Source organism: Lepidothrix coronata, unplaced genomic scaffold, assembly GCF_001604755.1.
Source record: "Lepidothrix coronata isolate B3197 unplaced genomic scaffold, Lepidothrix_coronata-1.0 Scaffold254, whole genome shotgun sequence".
In the NCBI taxonomy this organism is placed as follows: domain Eukaryota; kingdom Metazoa; phylum Chordata; class Aves; order Passeriformes; family Pipridae; genus Lepidothrix; species Lepidothrix coronata.
The window spans coordinates 614,168-626,328 of record NW_016690434.1 but is presented as its reverse complement, the minus strand read 5'-3'; the positions used below and the strand labels follow the sequence as shown (position 1 = coordinate 626,328).

The 12,161-nt window shown below is 56.9% G+C and overlaps 2 protein-coding genes across 4 annotated transcripts; one reads left to right on the top strand and one right to left on the bottom strand.

Moving 5' to 3' along the window:
• Nucleotides 1-1,311: 1,311 nt before the first annotated feature.
• Nucleotides 1,312-9,967, bottom strand: PRPF4 (pre-mRNA processing factor 4). Its single transcript, XM_017835330.1, has 14 exons — nt 9,816-9,967; nt 8,930-9,107; nt 8,087-8,273; nt 7,488-7,575; nt 6,697-6,776; nt 6,324-6,417; nt 5,379-5,473; nt 5,014-5,072; nt 4,265-4,388; nt 3,771-3,860; nt 3,109-3,231; nt 2,674-2,781; nt 2,469-2,587; nt 1,312-2,334 (listed from the first exon to the last, which is right to left on the bottom strand). The coding sequence occupies exons 1-14, from the start codon at nt 9,948-9,950 to the stop codon at nt 2,141-2,143; spliced, it is 1,674 nt and encodes a 557-aa protein (XP_017690819.1). The 5' UTR covers nt 9,951-9,967; the 3' UTR covers nt 1,312-2,140.
• Nucleotides 9,968-10,228: 261 nt separating this feature from the next.
• On the top strand, nt 10,229-11,939 carry CDC26 (cell division cycle 26). Of its 3 annotated transcripts, XM_017835289.1 has the most exons (4): nt 10,229-10,451; nt 10,522-10,637; nt 11,330-11,516; nt 11,826-11,939. In XM_017835289.1, the coding sequence occupies exons 1-3, from the start codon at nt 10,371-10,373 to the stop codon at nt 11,442-11,444; spliced, it is 312 nt and encodes a 103-aa protein (XP_017690778.1). In that variant the 5' UTR covers nt 10,229-10,370; the 3' UTR covers nt 11,445-11,516; nt 11,826-11,939. The 3 variants fall into 3 exon arrangements, with proteins under 3 accessions (XP_017690778.1, XP_017690777.1, XP_017690779.1); XM_017835288.1 differs by lacking the exon at nt 11,826-11,939 and having other exon boundaries at nt 11,330-11,583; XM_017835290.1 differs by lacking the exon at nt 11,826-11,939 and having other exon boundaries at nt 10,236-10,451; nt 10,522-10,948; nt 11,330-11,583.
• Nucleotides 11,940-12,161: the final 222 nt, after the last annotated feature.

Sequence of the window (12,161 nt, the reverse complement as noted above, 5' to 3'; positions counted from 1 at the left end):
CAGACCCAGGGACCCCAACACAGACCCAGGGACCCCCACACAGACCCAGGGACCCCAACACAGACCCAGGGACCCCAACAGAGACCCAGGGACCCCACACAGACCAGCCCCCGGCAGCGTTCTGAGCCAGGGACCCCCACACAGACCCAGGGACCTCCACACAGACCCAGGGACCCCACACAGACCAGCCCCCGGCAGCGTTCTGAGCCAGGGACCCCCACACAGACCCAGGGACCTCCACACAGACCCAGGGACCCCACACAGACCAGCCCCCGAGAGGATGGGACCCCCAGAGCCTCCCCTGCCCACGGGCACAGGGACCATGTGCCCGAGCAGCAGGGCAGGGGGACTCCCCGGGTGGTTTGTGAGGAGCTGTCCAGGAGAAAAGCCAAACCCTGGATGCACGAGGCATTCTCCTTACAAACCCTCCCTGCAGCGCAGGATGGGGCAGAGGGAGCAGACAAGCTGTGAGGAGCCAAGGGGGACACACTGTAGCACTTTAGCTGATGTCCAGGCTTGGACCAGAGGAGACTGTGATTAAATATTCTTCTGTGTTACTTGCTGGCCTTTCTTCCCCTACTATTTTCCCTGGGAGGCACCAAGAGCTGGCACGTGGTGCTTGGAAGGGATGAGAAAGCCCTCAACACTCTGCTTGAAGAAAAGTAACTTAGGAGGGGGTTTGGGGTTTGGTTTTTTCTTAACACACCATCTCCAACTGCACTGGGAACATTGCATTGGGAACAGAACTGTGCTCACCTTCCCAGGGACCATGGACAGCTGCTCTCCAGCTGAAAACAGGGAGAGCAATCGTCTTCTCTTTTCTCCTGAAGGTTTTTATAGAATCACAGAATATCCTGAACTGGAAGTGACCCATCAGGACCATCCAGTCCAACTCCTGGCCCTGCACAAACACCCCAACAATCCCACCCTGTCCCTCAGGGCATTGTCCAAACCCTCCTGGAGCTCTGGCAGCCTTGGGGCTGTGCCCACTGCCCTGGGGAGCCTGGTCAGTGCCAACCACCCTCTGGGGGAAGAACCTTTCCCTGAGATCCAACCTGACCCTGCCCTGACACAGCTCCAGCCATTCCCTGGGTGCTGTCCCTGCTCACAGGGTGCAGAGATCAGAGCTGCCCCCCATGAGGAACCTGCAGACCCCTGAGGTCTGCCCTCAGCCTCCCCTTCTCCAGGGTGAACAAACCCCATGTCCTCACCTCTCCTCAGCTGTTTTTTACAACAGCAGACAGGAATCAAACTGTGTTTTGTGAAATTCCTGTAATTCCTCCATTCCTTAGTCAGACTCACAGCCCAGGATGCACATCCAAAACGTGTTTTGATTTTCCAGGACAAAACATTTGCAAAACCTCAGTTTAAAGAACAAACAAGAAGTAGGAAAGGTCCCCACAGGGTAAGGTAGAACAAGACAATCCCACACTGAATGACCTTTGTATCACCTGGGGTGAGACACAGCAGAACTGAAAACAGGAAATGCCCACAGGGATTTGCAACTCCCAGTCCATGGGACAGCCCAAGGAGTGGGACATGAGGTGGTACAAGGGAAAGAAAAACCTCCCTGGCCTTGGGGAGGCCAGGATTCACTCATTCCCGTGAGTGAATCCAAGGGGATGCAGATCTCCATCCAGGGACACCCCTGCCGAGGCGGGGAAGGGGGACACAACCTCCCCCTCTGACAGCTCCTCTGCCTGTCCCTAAATGCAACTCCAGTCTGCAGGCAGACTCTACCAAAGGCTCAGGAACAGGGAGGTCAGAAGGGCAGGAACAGAGGCTGCACCACACACCAACCCTGAGGTGCTCTGTGGGGACTGCAATTGTTTAACACAGGCTGGAGGACACCTGGGAGCCTGGCTTGGGAGGGAGGGTGGCAGCAGATGGATCATCTCCAAGTGACAGCAGGAAGTGGTGTCTGCAGTATAAAACCAGTCCTAAAAGTGGGAAAACATCACCCAAGAGCTGACTCCAGCCAAGCCCTGGCCAACACTGGTGCTTCAAACACACCTGACCCCCAGAGCAGCCGTGACTGCAGCTGCTGGACACAGGTTGGAACTGCTGATTCCTGGGGGTTTTTTTAATATAAAAAAGCAATTGAAAACCATTAACCCAGTTCATAACCAGCCCTTCTGAGCTACTCAGCTGTCCACAGCTTGAAGGTTCTGTCGTAGGAGCAGGTGGCAATGAGCTGCCCATCCAGGGAGATGTCCAGGCCCATCACCTTCCCCTCGTGCCCTGCCAGTGTCTTCAGAGGGGACCAGCCAGGGTGGGTCCAGATCTTGGCCGTGTTGTCGTAGGCGCCCGTGAGCAGGAAGTTCCCGTGGTTGGCTGCAGAGGAGGAGGAAAGGGGTTGCAAATAAAAACATGGCAAAGCTCAGCTCACCAGCACAGGCCCTTCTTGCCCTGCAGGTGTGGCTGGAGCTGCTCTGGAGGGGCAGGGATCAGGAACAGCAGACACTCACGTTCAAACCTGACGCCGGTGACCAGGTTCTGGTGGGCAGGGATGGTGTAGATGCACTTCCTCTGCCGCAGGTCCCACACCTTGCAGGTGTTGTCACCGCTGCCCGTGGCCACGTGGTACCTGCCCGGGGGGGAGGAAGGGCAGTTTTTGGGGAAGGGGGTTTGCACTGGGAGCTCCCACATAAACCTCACCAGCTCCCTTCTTACCCGTTTGGGGAGAAGTTAATCCCGTAGATCTCCTTCAGGTGACCTTCCAGGAACATGATGCAGCGCCCTGTGCGCAGGTCCCACACCCGGCCAAAGGCATCCAGGCCACTGGAATCACAGTCACAGGCTCGGTTGGGTTGGGAGGGACCTTAAAGACCATCTCATTCTACCCCCATGCCGTGGGCAGGGACACCTTCCATGATCCCAGATTGCTCCAAGCCCCATCCAACCTGGCCTTGGACACTCCTAGGGGCGGGTCAGCCATGGAAATTCCATCCCAGCCCCTCACCACCCTCACAGGGAAGAATTTCTCCACGATATCCCATCTAACCCTGCCCTCTGGCAGTGGGAAGCCATTCCTCCAGCAGAAATCTCTGGTCAGCACCAAACCCTTGGTAACATGTCCCACCCAGCCCCAGTCCCAGGCCAACCCACCCGGTGCCGGCGAGGGAGCCGTCGGTGTGGAAGGCGATGTCATAGACCCCCTTGCTGTGCCCCTCCTGGTGCAGGATCTCCTCCTGGGCCTCCAGGTCCCACAGGCGCCACGAGTGATCGTAGCTGCAGAAGCAAGGCAGTTGTCAGAGAAATCATGGAGTCACTAAGGTTGGAAAAGCCCTCCAAGATCATCAGGTCCAACCATTCCCCCAGCACTGCCATGCTCACCACTAACCCGTGTCCCCAGCTGCCACATCTCCATGTTTTTGGGGCACGGCCAGTGGTGACTCCCCCACTGCCCTGGGCAGTTTGTGCCAGGGCTGGACAACCCTTTCCCTGAAGAAATTTTCCCCAATATCCAACCTAAACCTCCCCTGGCACAACTCAAGGCCGTTTCCTCTGGACTCCATGTATCTCCAAGGAGAATAAAGGATATTTCACTAACTTTGGGGGCATTTTATTTCCAGCTGGGCACCAACAGTGTCTCACACAGGGGCAGGGAAAGGAATCCCTGTTACTGACACTGCAACAAGCCCAGCTGTGGTCAGGAATGGCCAAGGCCTGCCCGTGTCAGGCTCTGCTGTGGACGAGCCCTGGCACCACTGGGCCACCAGTGGGACAGCCCATGGTCATGCTGGAAGCAAATCCCCAAGTGTCCGTACCAGGTGGTGCCCAGGAACCTCCCCGACGGGTGCCACATCACACGGGCCACTCTCATGCTGTGTCCTTCGATATCTGCCATGGGCTCATCACTGAAACACACAACAACCCCTTGGGCACTGGCCAGAGGTGCCAGGCCTTTGCAAACACATTGTGAGGCAGCAAAAGATCTGCTGATCAAATCAAACCACACATGAACATCACAGTTGTAAAAACTCTGCATTTGCCTTTGGTTCCCGCTCCTAAAGCTCTGAGTGGAACCCTCTATCCACTCCTCTTGGTTATGAAGTTCTCCTGGGATGATGATGGTGATTATTATTCTGGAAAATTAACAGTTCTCTTGTCATTAGCACTTTAGAAGTGCAGAAGCAAACCACAGACTACCTGAGCTGCTGGGAGTTTACTGAGAACACACAGAACATCCCAAACTGCAGCAAATCCTGCTGTTCTGAGGGATTGCAGGGAGGTGGGATGGAGTGCCTGCAATGGTTCTGACCTTTCCAGGTTCCAGAGTTTGACAGAGCCATCAGCAGCACACGAGGCCAGGCTGACATCCTTCTTGTCCAGGGACACGGTGGCTTTGGGGTGGAACACAACTGCTCCCACGTTGGTGCTGTGTCCTGAAGGGAAAGGAAAACCAAAATTCAGAATCTGCCCTGTGATCTTGGCCGGGTCTTCAGAAAAGCAGCATTTCCTTGTTACTGAGGAGTCAGGAGCCAGTGAACACTTTCCCTGTGTCCTCAATGCCCTGAAACCCCCAGTCACACCTCTCCTGACAACAGCTAAACTGCACTTCCAGTAGCCCCAGGTCAGAGTATAAAACACTGAGGTTTGTAACACTCAAAGGGCAGTGAAAATTCAACATATGAATCAGGAGATTTGTGCTCACGTTTGTATTTAGTCCAAGTTGTGACCACTGCTCAAAGAACCTCACTGTTGTCAAATGATCTGCCCAAAACTGCTGGTGTTTATAACTCAAAAATCAAATCCAGGTTTTGAAACCAAACAAGAGACTGTTCAGAATCAGAAACAGCAAACTCAGGGCTGAGGTCTGAGCTCAAACCCAGCTCTCCCTCCTGATTATCTGACACATTCCCAGGCTCCTGAGCTCCAGTGATGCTCTCAGTAGGAAACAAATCTGCCAAAATCGGATATTTTGAGTCACAAAGTAGTTCAGATGTAGGAGCTCAGCCCAGAGAGGAACAAAAGCACCAAGCCAAGAGCCTCAGTGAGGGCTGCTCGTACCTCGCAAGGTGTGAACCAGGTTGCAGTCGGGCACAGACCAGAGCTTGCACAGCCCACTCCTGTGGAACACAAGGAATGGATGTCAGTGGAGACAGGAATGTCAAGGAACAGATCAAACAGAGCTGCAAAGCCACTCTGGGGGTTCTGCAGTGACTGAAACAGCAACACACTTTGGGCAACCAGCACAGAAACCAACAGGCTCAGACTGAAATCTCTGCTCAGCTCTAAAACGAAGTGACAAGAGCTCAGAATAGGAAATAAAAACATTTCTGGACTCTCACGATTCCCAAACCTCCAAGAACACCCCTGTCCTTCCCTGCTGTGCTCATCCAGCCCCTAAAGCAGTGCAGCCACAGAGATCTCACCAGCAGGCCGTGGCCAGGAGCTTGGAGTTGGGGCTGAAGTGGCAGTAGGACAGCGGGCGATCGTCCCCGATCTGGCTGCAGAAGTTATTGAGGGACTGTAAAAACACAAAGAAAACAATCAATGACTGGAGTACAGCCAGCCCAGAGCAAGGCCCAGCGAAAGCCAAAGCCTGAGGTGATGGAGCCAAATGTGTGCAGGAGGAGGCAGAGGCCCCTGGAAAGTCACATTCCAAGGGAGGAGCTGCCTCAGAGCCGCTGCAGCTCCACGTGGGTGGGCCAGGGCCAGCCTGGCCCAGGGGAGCCAGCACGGCCTGGGGGCTCAGCTCAGCCCCCCAGGGCCACCCATGGTACCTGTCCCCACAGCCCCCAGCTCTGCAGCCCTGACACAGAACTGCCTGGAGTTTGGCCTCTTTCCACAACTCATCCAATGAACCCAACCAGACAGATGGACAGGCAGTGTAGGGCACGGAGGGGAGAAGCAAATCCTCTGGCAGCTGATGGCTCTGGAGCAAACAGGATTAGGGGGGCAGCACATGCTGTGCCTGAGCCTCTGCTTGGTTAAGCTGGGAATCTGGCTTAGTGTGCTCGGAAAGGGCACCTGGGAGCCACCCCAGTCATGCTCTGCCCCACGGAGCTGGGTGTGATCTCCAGGGTTTTATGTCCCTTCCCAGCCAGCCAAACCCAGCCAAAGCCAGGAATACATTCCTTTAGCTTCACAGCCAAGTGGTAAGGCAAGGCAGGGATGTCTCTGATCCCTCTGCCACACACAGGGACAAAATCCATCTCCCTGGATCACCATGCAGGAGTCAGAACATGCTTTACACAGACAGGGAGAGAGGAAAAGCAGAGCCTCCCAACAGCTCAGAGACCAGGGTGCACCTGGGGCAGCTCAATTCCTGCTGAGCTCTCTGCAGGATCACAGCAGGGGGACAGTGCCCAACATACCCGCAGGGATTTGTGCAGCTCCTGCCTCTGGGATGTCCTGGTGGCCTCAGGAATTTCCTTGAGCAGCCGGGCCTCCTCCAGCCGCTTTGCTGCCCTGGGAACAGCATAGGGGAGGGATGAGCTCCTTCCTGCATTCCCCTTTCCCTGCATTCCCCCTTCCCTGCTCTGCAAACACGCCCTGCCCTCCTCCTCCTCCCCCAAACTGGGCTAATGCTGGATCAGTCCCCGAGAGTTCAAGCTCTGGGCTCTCTGGAGTTGCTTCCCAGTGTGTGCTCCCCACTCCCTGGCTTTCCAGTGGTACCCACAGTGGGATCAGCCCTTGGAGTTGACAAATGGCTGCATGTCCCTCCTCATTTGTGCAGTTCCCTCTCACCTGGGCAAGGAGTAGTTTGCCAGCCACAGCCTGGCTGTTTTCAGACTCCGTGGGCCCTCGTGGTACCAGGTTTGCTGATACTGTAAAAACAGGAATAAAAGTGATGGAAAAGCTCCTCCGCTCACTCCCCTCAGCTGCCTCCTCACAGCACTTGCTCCCAAACCCTGCTGGGCTCTGGCCCCTTTTTAAGGCCATTATGCACCAGTATAAGCCCCAGAAAAAGGGATTAAGAGAGATAAACCACAGTCTCTGCCCTATGGATCCGATCCTGACACACTGCCAGGAACATTCCAACTGAACACTGATTGGGTTGGACTTACTGACACATAACTCCTGTTTTACACATCACCCAGTAAAGAGAGAGCCCAGAGCTGTAGAAATTATTTCTTAAAGCACAGCTCAAAAATAATACAGAAAAATGGACTCAGAAGAGACAGAGGCAGAAAGAACAATCAGAGGGAGAAAGAGATGCAGCAGTAGGAACGTATTTTTTTCTTCCCAAGCGTGAAGACAACCAAGAATAAAGAACCTGCTATGGTGAGTGAGAGCCCAAACACCTGCTCTCCTGGTTTGCACACTGAGTGCAGTTCAGAACTTGGCCTGGGGGTGCAAACCACACTTGGTGCTCCTCACTGAGACCAAACATTGCCACAGGTCTACTAAAAGGGAGAACACAGGAAAAGCCTGAAGGGGTGACATGAGAATCCACACACTGACCAAAACCAGGAGGCCTGGATCTACCAGAGACCAGATCTCTCCCTCAACTCTGAGAGGACAGGAAACCCCCTTACCTCTTCTTTGGACTTTTTTGACCTGTCATCATCCTTCCTGGTCTTCTTTAACGCGTCTGTGCCGACCACTGAGAGGATATTTCTCAACCTGGGAAGAAACACGTGAAGTTGGATTTAGTCAGTGATTCCTCAGCTCACCTGACAAATCATCAGTGAGACCTTCCTTCTGCCTTGGGGTTCTTAGAATAGATTAACAGGCTGGTTTGGGTTGGGAGGGACCTCAAAGCTCATCCCATTCACCCCCTGCCATGGGCAGGGACACCTTCCACTAGCCCAGGTTGCTCCGAGCCTCGTCCAACCTGGCCTTGGACACTTCCAGGGATGGGGCAGCCACAGCTTCTCTGGGCAACCTGTGCCAGGGCCTCACCACCCTCATAGGGAAGAATTCCTTCCCAATATCCCATCTAGCCCTGCCCTCTGGCACTGGGAAGTCATTTTCCCTTGTCCTGTCCCAAGTCCCTCTCCAGCTCTCTTGGAGCCCCTTTAGGCACTGGAAGGGGTCTCCCTGGATCCTTCTCCCCAGACTGAACACCCCCAGCTCTCCCAGGAAAACAGCAGGAATGTGGTAGCCACGGAGTGCCCCCCAGCAGACACAGCACCTCTCCCTGCGCTCTGCAGGCCCCTCTCCAAAGAGGGTGATGGGCTCCCCCAGGGCCCTCAGGCAGGCCTTGACCTCGGCGTCGTCCGTGGACACGTTGATCTGCCGCGCGCGCTTCCGCCGCTCAAACTCCGCCAGCACCTCGGCCTGGCGCTCGCTCAGGTGGTCCTCCAGGTCAAACACCTCCCCTGGCACAGAGAAAACACAGCTGGGCACAGGGGGGACACCAGGGAGACACCAGGGATCGAGGAAGACACCAGGGAGCACAGGATAACAATCACAGGGCAGCCACCAGGGAGCACAGGGAACCATCAGGGAGCACAGAGGAGCCACGAGTGAGCCAGCAGGGAACACAGGGAGACACCAGGGATCACAGAGAGCCACCAGGGAGCACAGGGGAGCCACCAGGGAGCACAGGGGAGACATGAAGGATCTCAGGATCACAGGGAAGCCGCCAGGGAGCACAGGGAGAAACAGGGAAATACAGGATCACAGAATCACTGGATCAATGATGGCTCAGGCTGGAAGGGCCCTCTGGAGCCCACTCAGCCCAGCCCCTCTGCCCAGGCAGGGTCACCCACAGCAGGTGACACAAGAACACATCCAGGTGGGTTTGGGATGTCCCCGGAGAGGGACACTCCACACCTCCCTGGGCAGTTGTTCCGGGGCTCTGCCACTGGATCCCTCCCACATGGGAAGATCCAAGGGGCCCATCCTGTTCCTGCTCTGAGATGGTGCCCAGAGACGTTGGGAAGTGTCACATCTGACAGGAGGGATAACAACAGGCATTTGGAAGTGTCACATTTCACGAAGGGAATAAAACAAAGGGCGTTTCCATCCTCACCACTGCTGATGTTGATGTTCCCAGCCTCCAGGGCAGCCTTCATGCCCTCCTTGCCCAGCAGCCCTGGCTCCCCCTTGGCCAGTCTCTCCCTCTCCTTCTCCTCCAGGCTCCCATAGAAGATCGGGGCTCTCTTGGCCGGGGGGGCATCACCCTCCTCGGTGGCCTTGGCCTTGGGGGGCTGCAGGGACATGAATAGTTTGGGTACAAAGAGACAACAAACAGCCTGGCTGTGCCAGGGAAAATGGGGTGTGAAACATGGAGAGGCCCTGGAATGGGGTTTCATGGAATCACACACTGGGTTGGGTTGAGAGGGAACTTAAAGAGTTCATCTCATTCCACCCCTGCCAAGAGCAGGGACACCTTCCACTCGACCAGGTGACTCCAATCTGGCCTTGGACATTTCCAGGGATGGAGCAGCCCCTGGACAGCGAGGTTATTTATGTCCCAAGGGCAAAAGTATAATGCCACGTTAAACTGCATCCATCAGGCTGTGCCGTGTCCTTGTTTATTTTCTGCACGGAGCTCGGGTTTAAGGCCCTGCGGGATTTATTTTTTGACGAAGCTTTAGAACACGAGGCTTCTCCTCCTCCCGCTGAGCCCCAGCACAGCCGTCCCCGAGCTCCTGGAAGGCGGGTGAAGGTGAGCAGTGCCCGGCTCCTTCCCCCGCCGAGGGGCGGCACAACCCCCCGGAAAAAATTAAAGGATTCGGAAAAACATGCAGGAAAAAACGCGAGCGCTCCGGCCCCGGCCTTTTGAACGGCTCCGGCGGCTCCGCAAACCCCACACGGCAGCAGCCGCCGCGACCCCCGCGCGGCCCCTCCCGCGGTGCCGCTGCCACATGCGGGAAAAGGGGCCGGGGCCGTCCCCGCGCCCCGGACACACCCACCTCGGGGGGCCGGGCCCCGGCTCGCGCCGCCGGAGCCCGCGCGGCGGCCATGGCGGGAACGGGACCGGGAACAGCACGGGGAAACGGGAAAAGAACGGAAAATGGGACGGGAATGGGACTGGACGCGCTCGGCATCCAGCGCCTCACGGGCACTTCCGGGTCGCGCGGTGCACGCCGGGAGGTGTGGCGGAGAGCGCTGAGCGCGGAGCACGCCGGGAGGTGCGTTGTCCGCTGAGGGCGAGACGAGCGAGGCACGCCGGGAGGTGCGGCAGGGCGGGCGGACAGCAGCAGGCGCGGGGCACGCAGAGAGGTGTGGCAGGGAGGGCGGGGCGCGCGAGGCACGCCGGGAGGTGCATTGCCCGCTAAGGTGGGAACGCGCGAGGCACGCCGGGAGGTGTGGCAGGGAGGGTGGGGCGCGCGAGGCACGCCAGGAGGTGCATTGCCCGCTAAGGGCGGGACACGCGGGGCACACCGGGAGGAGTGGCGGGAGCGCTGAGGGCGGGAGACCTCGGGCTGGTCCCGGGGCCGATCCCGGTGCCGCTGTCGCCGGTCGCGATGCTCCGTCGGAAGCCGACGCGGCTGGAGCCGAAGCTGGACGACGTCGAGGAGTTCGAGAGCGTGCGGAAGGAGCTGGAGGTGCGCGTGGGGCCGGGCGCGGCGCTCCCCGGGCGCGCCCCCCGGCCCTGACCGGCCCGTTCGCCCGCAGGGCCGCAGGAAGCAGCGCGACGAGGCGGAGGCGGCGGCGGGCGGGGAGGAGGCGGCGGCGCTCGCGCTGGGCACGGAGCACAAGAGCCGCGAGCAGCTCATCAGTGAGCGCATCGGGTACAAACCGCAGCCCAAGGCCGGCGGGCGGACCGCGCACTTCGGCACCTTCGAGTTCTGAGCGCGGCGCCGGGGCCGCAGCGCCGCCCGGAGGGGCCTCGCCCTCCCCCCTCGGCGCTCTCCCTTTTCGGTTGCCTTAGTTTTTTAAGTTCGGTTAACACACCCATGAACGCTCCTCTTGGCCCAGTGTTTTGTTTTAAATAAACACGTCTTTAAAAAAAAAAAAACAAAAAAACAAAACATCATAACAAGCACACGATTGTTAAATCGTGTTAATTGTTAAGCATTGCTGGAAATGGGAACACCTGGAGGTAAAACCCTGCGGGAGGATCCTCGGGGATCGGGTGATTTGCTGATCCTAAACCAGCCCCTGGGATGTTCCATGGGAACCTCCAGCCCTGCCCACCGAGGGGAAGGTCCTGGGAGGTGTCTGATGGGTGGTTTGGGTTGAAGGCAGCGGTTCCACAGCTCTGGGTGCTCAGGCTCTGCTTCCAGGTGCTGCCCTGCCCTCTCCTGAGGAGGCAGGAAAGAATCCCCTGTGTCTGTTAAACGTGTCCCAGAGCTGCTTCCCAATCCGTGTCACAGCTGGGCCCTGAGCGGGGAATGGCTGCACACCTGGATGTTGCACTGGGCACATGGATATGATGGAATGATATCCCACGTTTCCTGACTAAGCAGTTTTTCCTTTACAGTTCCTCCTTCCACCTCTGTGTCACCTCAGCTGCCCTGGTTTGTCACCCTGGGAATGGAGCCCCAGGGACTGTTACTGCTTGCATCAAAGATCACCAAGTATTTCCTTATGGATGAAAAGCCCAAAGGAAGAGTGATTTTTTCAGCACATCCCTGGATTTACCCCCATCAATGCCTGGGCTCTGGAAGGTGAGACTGGGGGCAGAGCCCCACAGAGGAGGGGACAGACTCTGACACAGAGTGAGAGGACTTGAAGGAAACAACTTATAAAATCTGAGCAGATGGTGGTGTTTAGGAAACCCTGCTCCCTGCAACCCTGGGACCTGCACCAGGACACCCACAGGGGATTTAGGAGCTGTTTTCTACCATCTTCCAGGACAGCTCCAGTTCTGTTTTTTCAGTGTCCCAAGCAATGCTCCAAACTGGATTTTAGTTACACTGAGGCTTCACGTGTTGTAGATGCCCCAAATGTGCAGAACTTAAATGTTTGTTTTCCAGCTGGGAAGAGCCACAGCCTGGCCTGGAGCAGAGCTGCCTTTCCTGTCTGACACCACATGGAATGATCGGGGATTCTCTGCTGTCCTGGCATTCCCAGCAGGGCCCAGCTCTGAGAGGGCAACACCTCAGGAGGTTGTTACAGCTCCCTGAATTCCTGTCCTGGATTCTTCCCTGTCTAGGGAAGGCAGCTCTGTGAGACACCAACTCCTCTCTCCATCACCTGCAAAGTGTGACTGGCCTGGAACAAACAGAAACCCAGCATCAGTGACTTCCCACATTCCCATTCCAGCAGCTCCAAGGTGAATTGCTCAGGCCCAGAGGACTCTGCTCCTCATT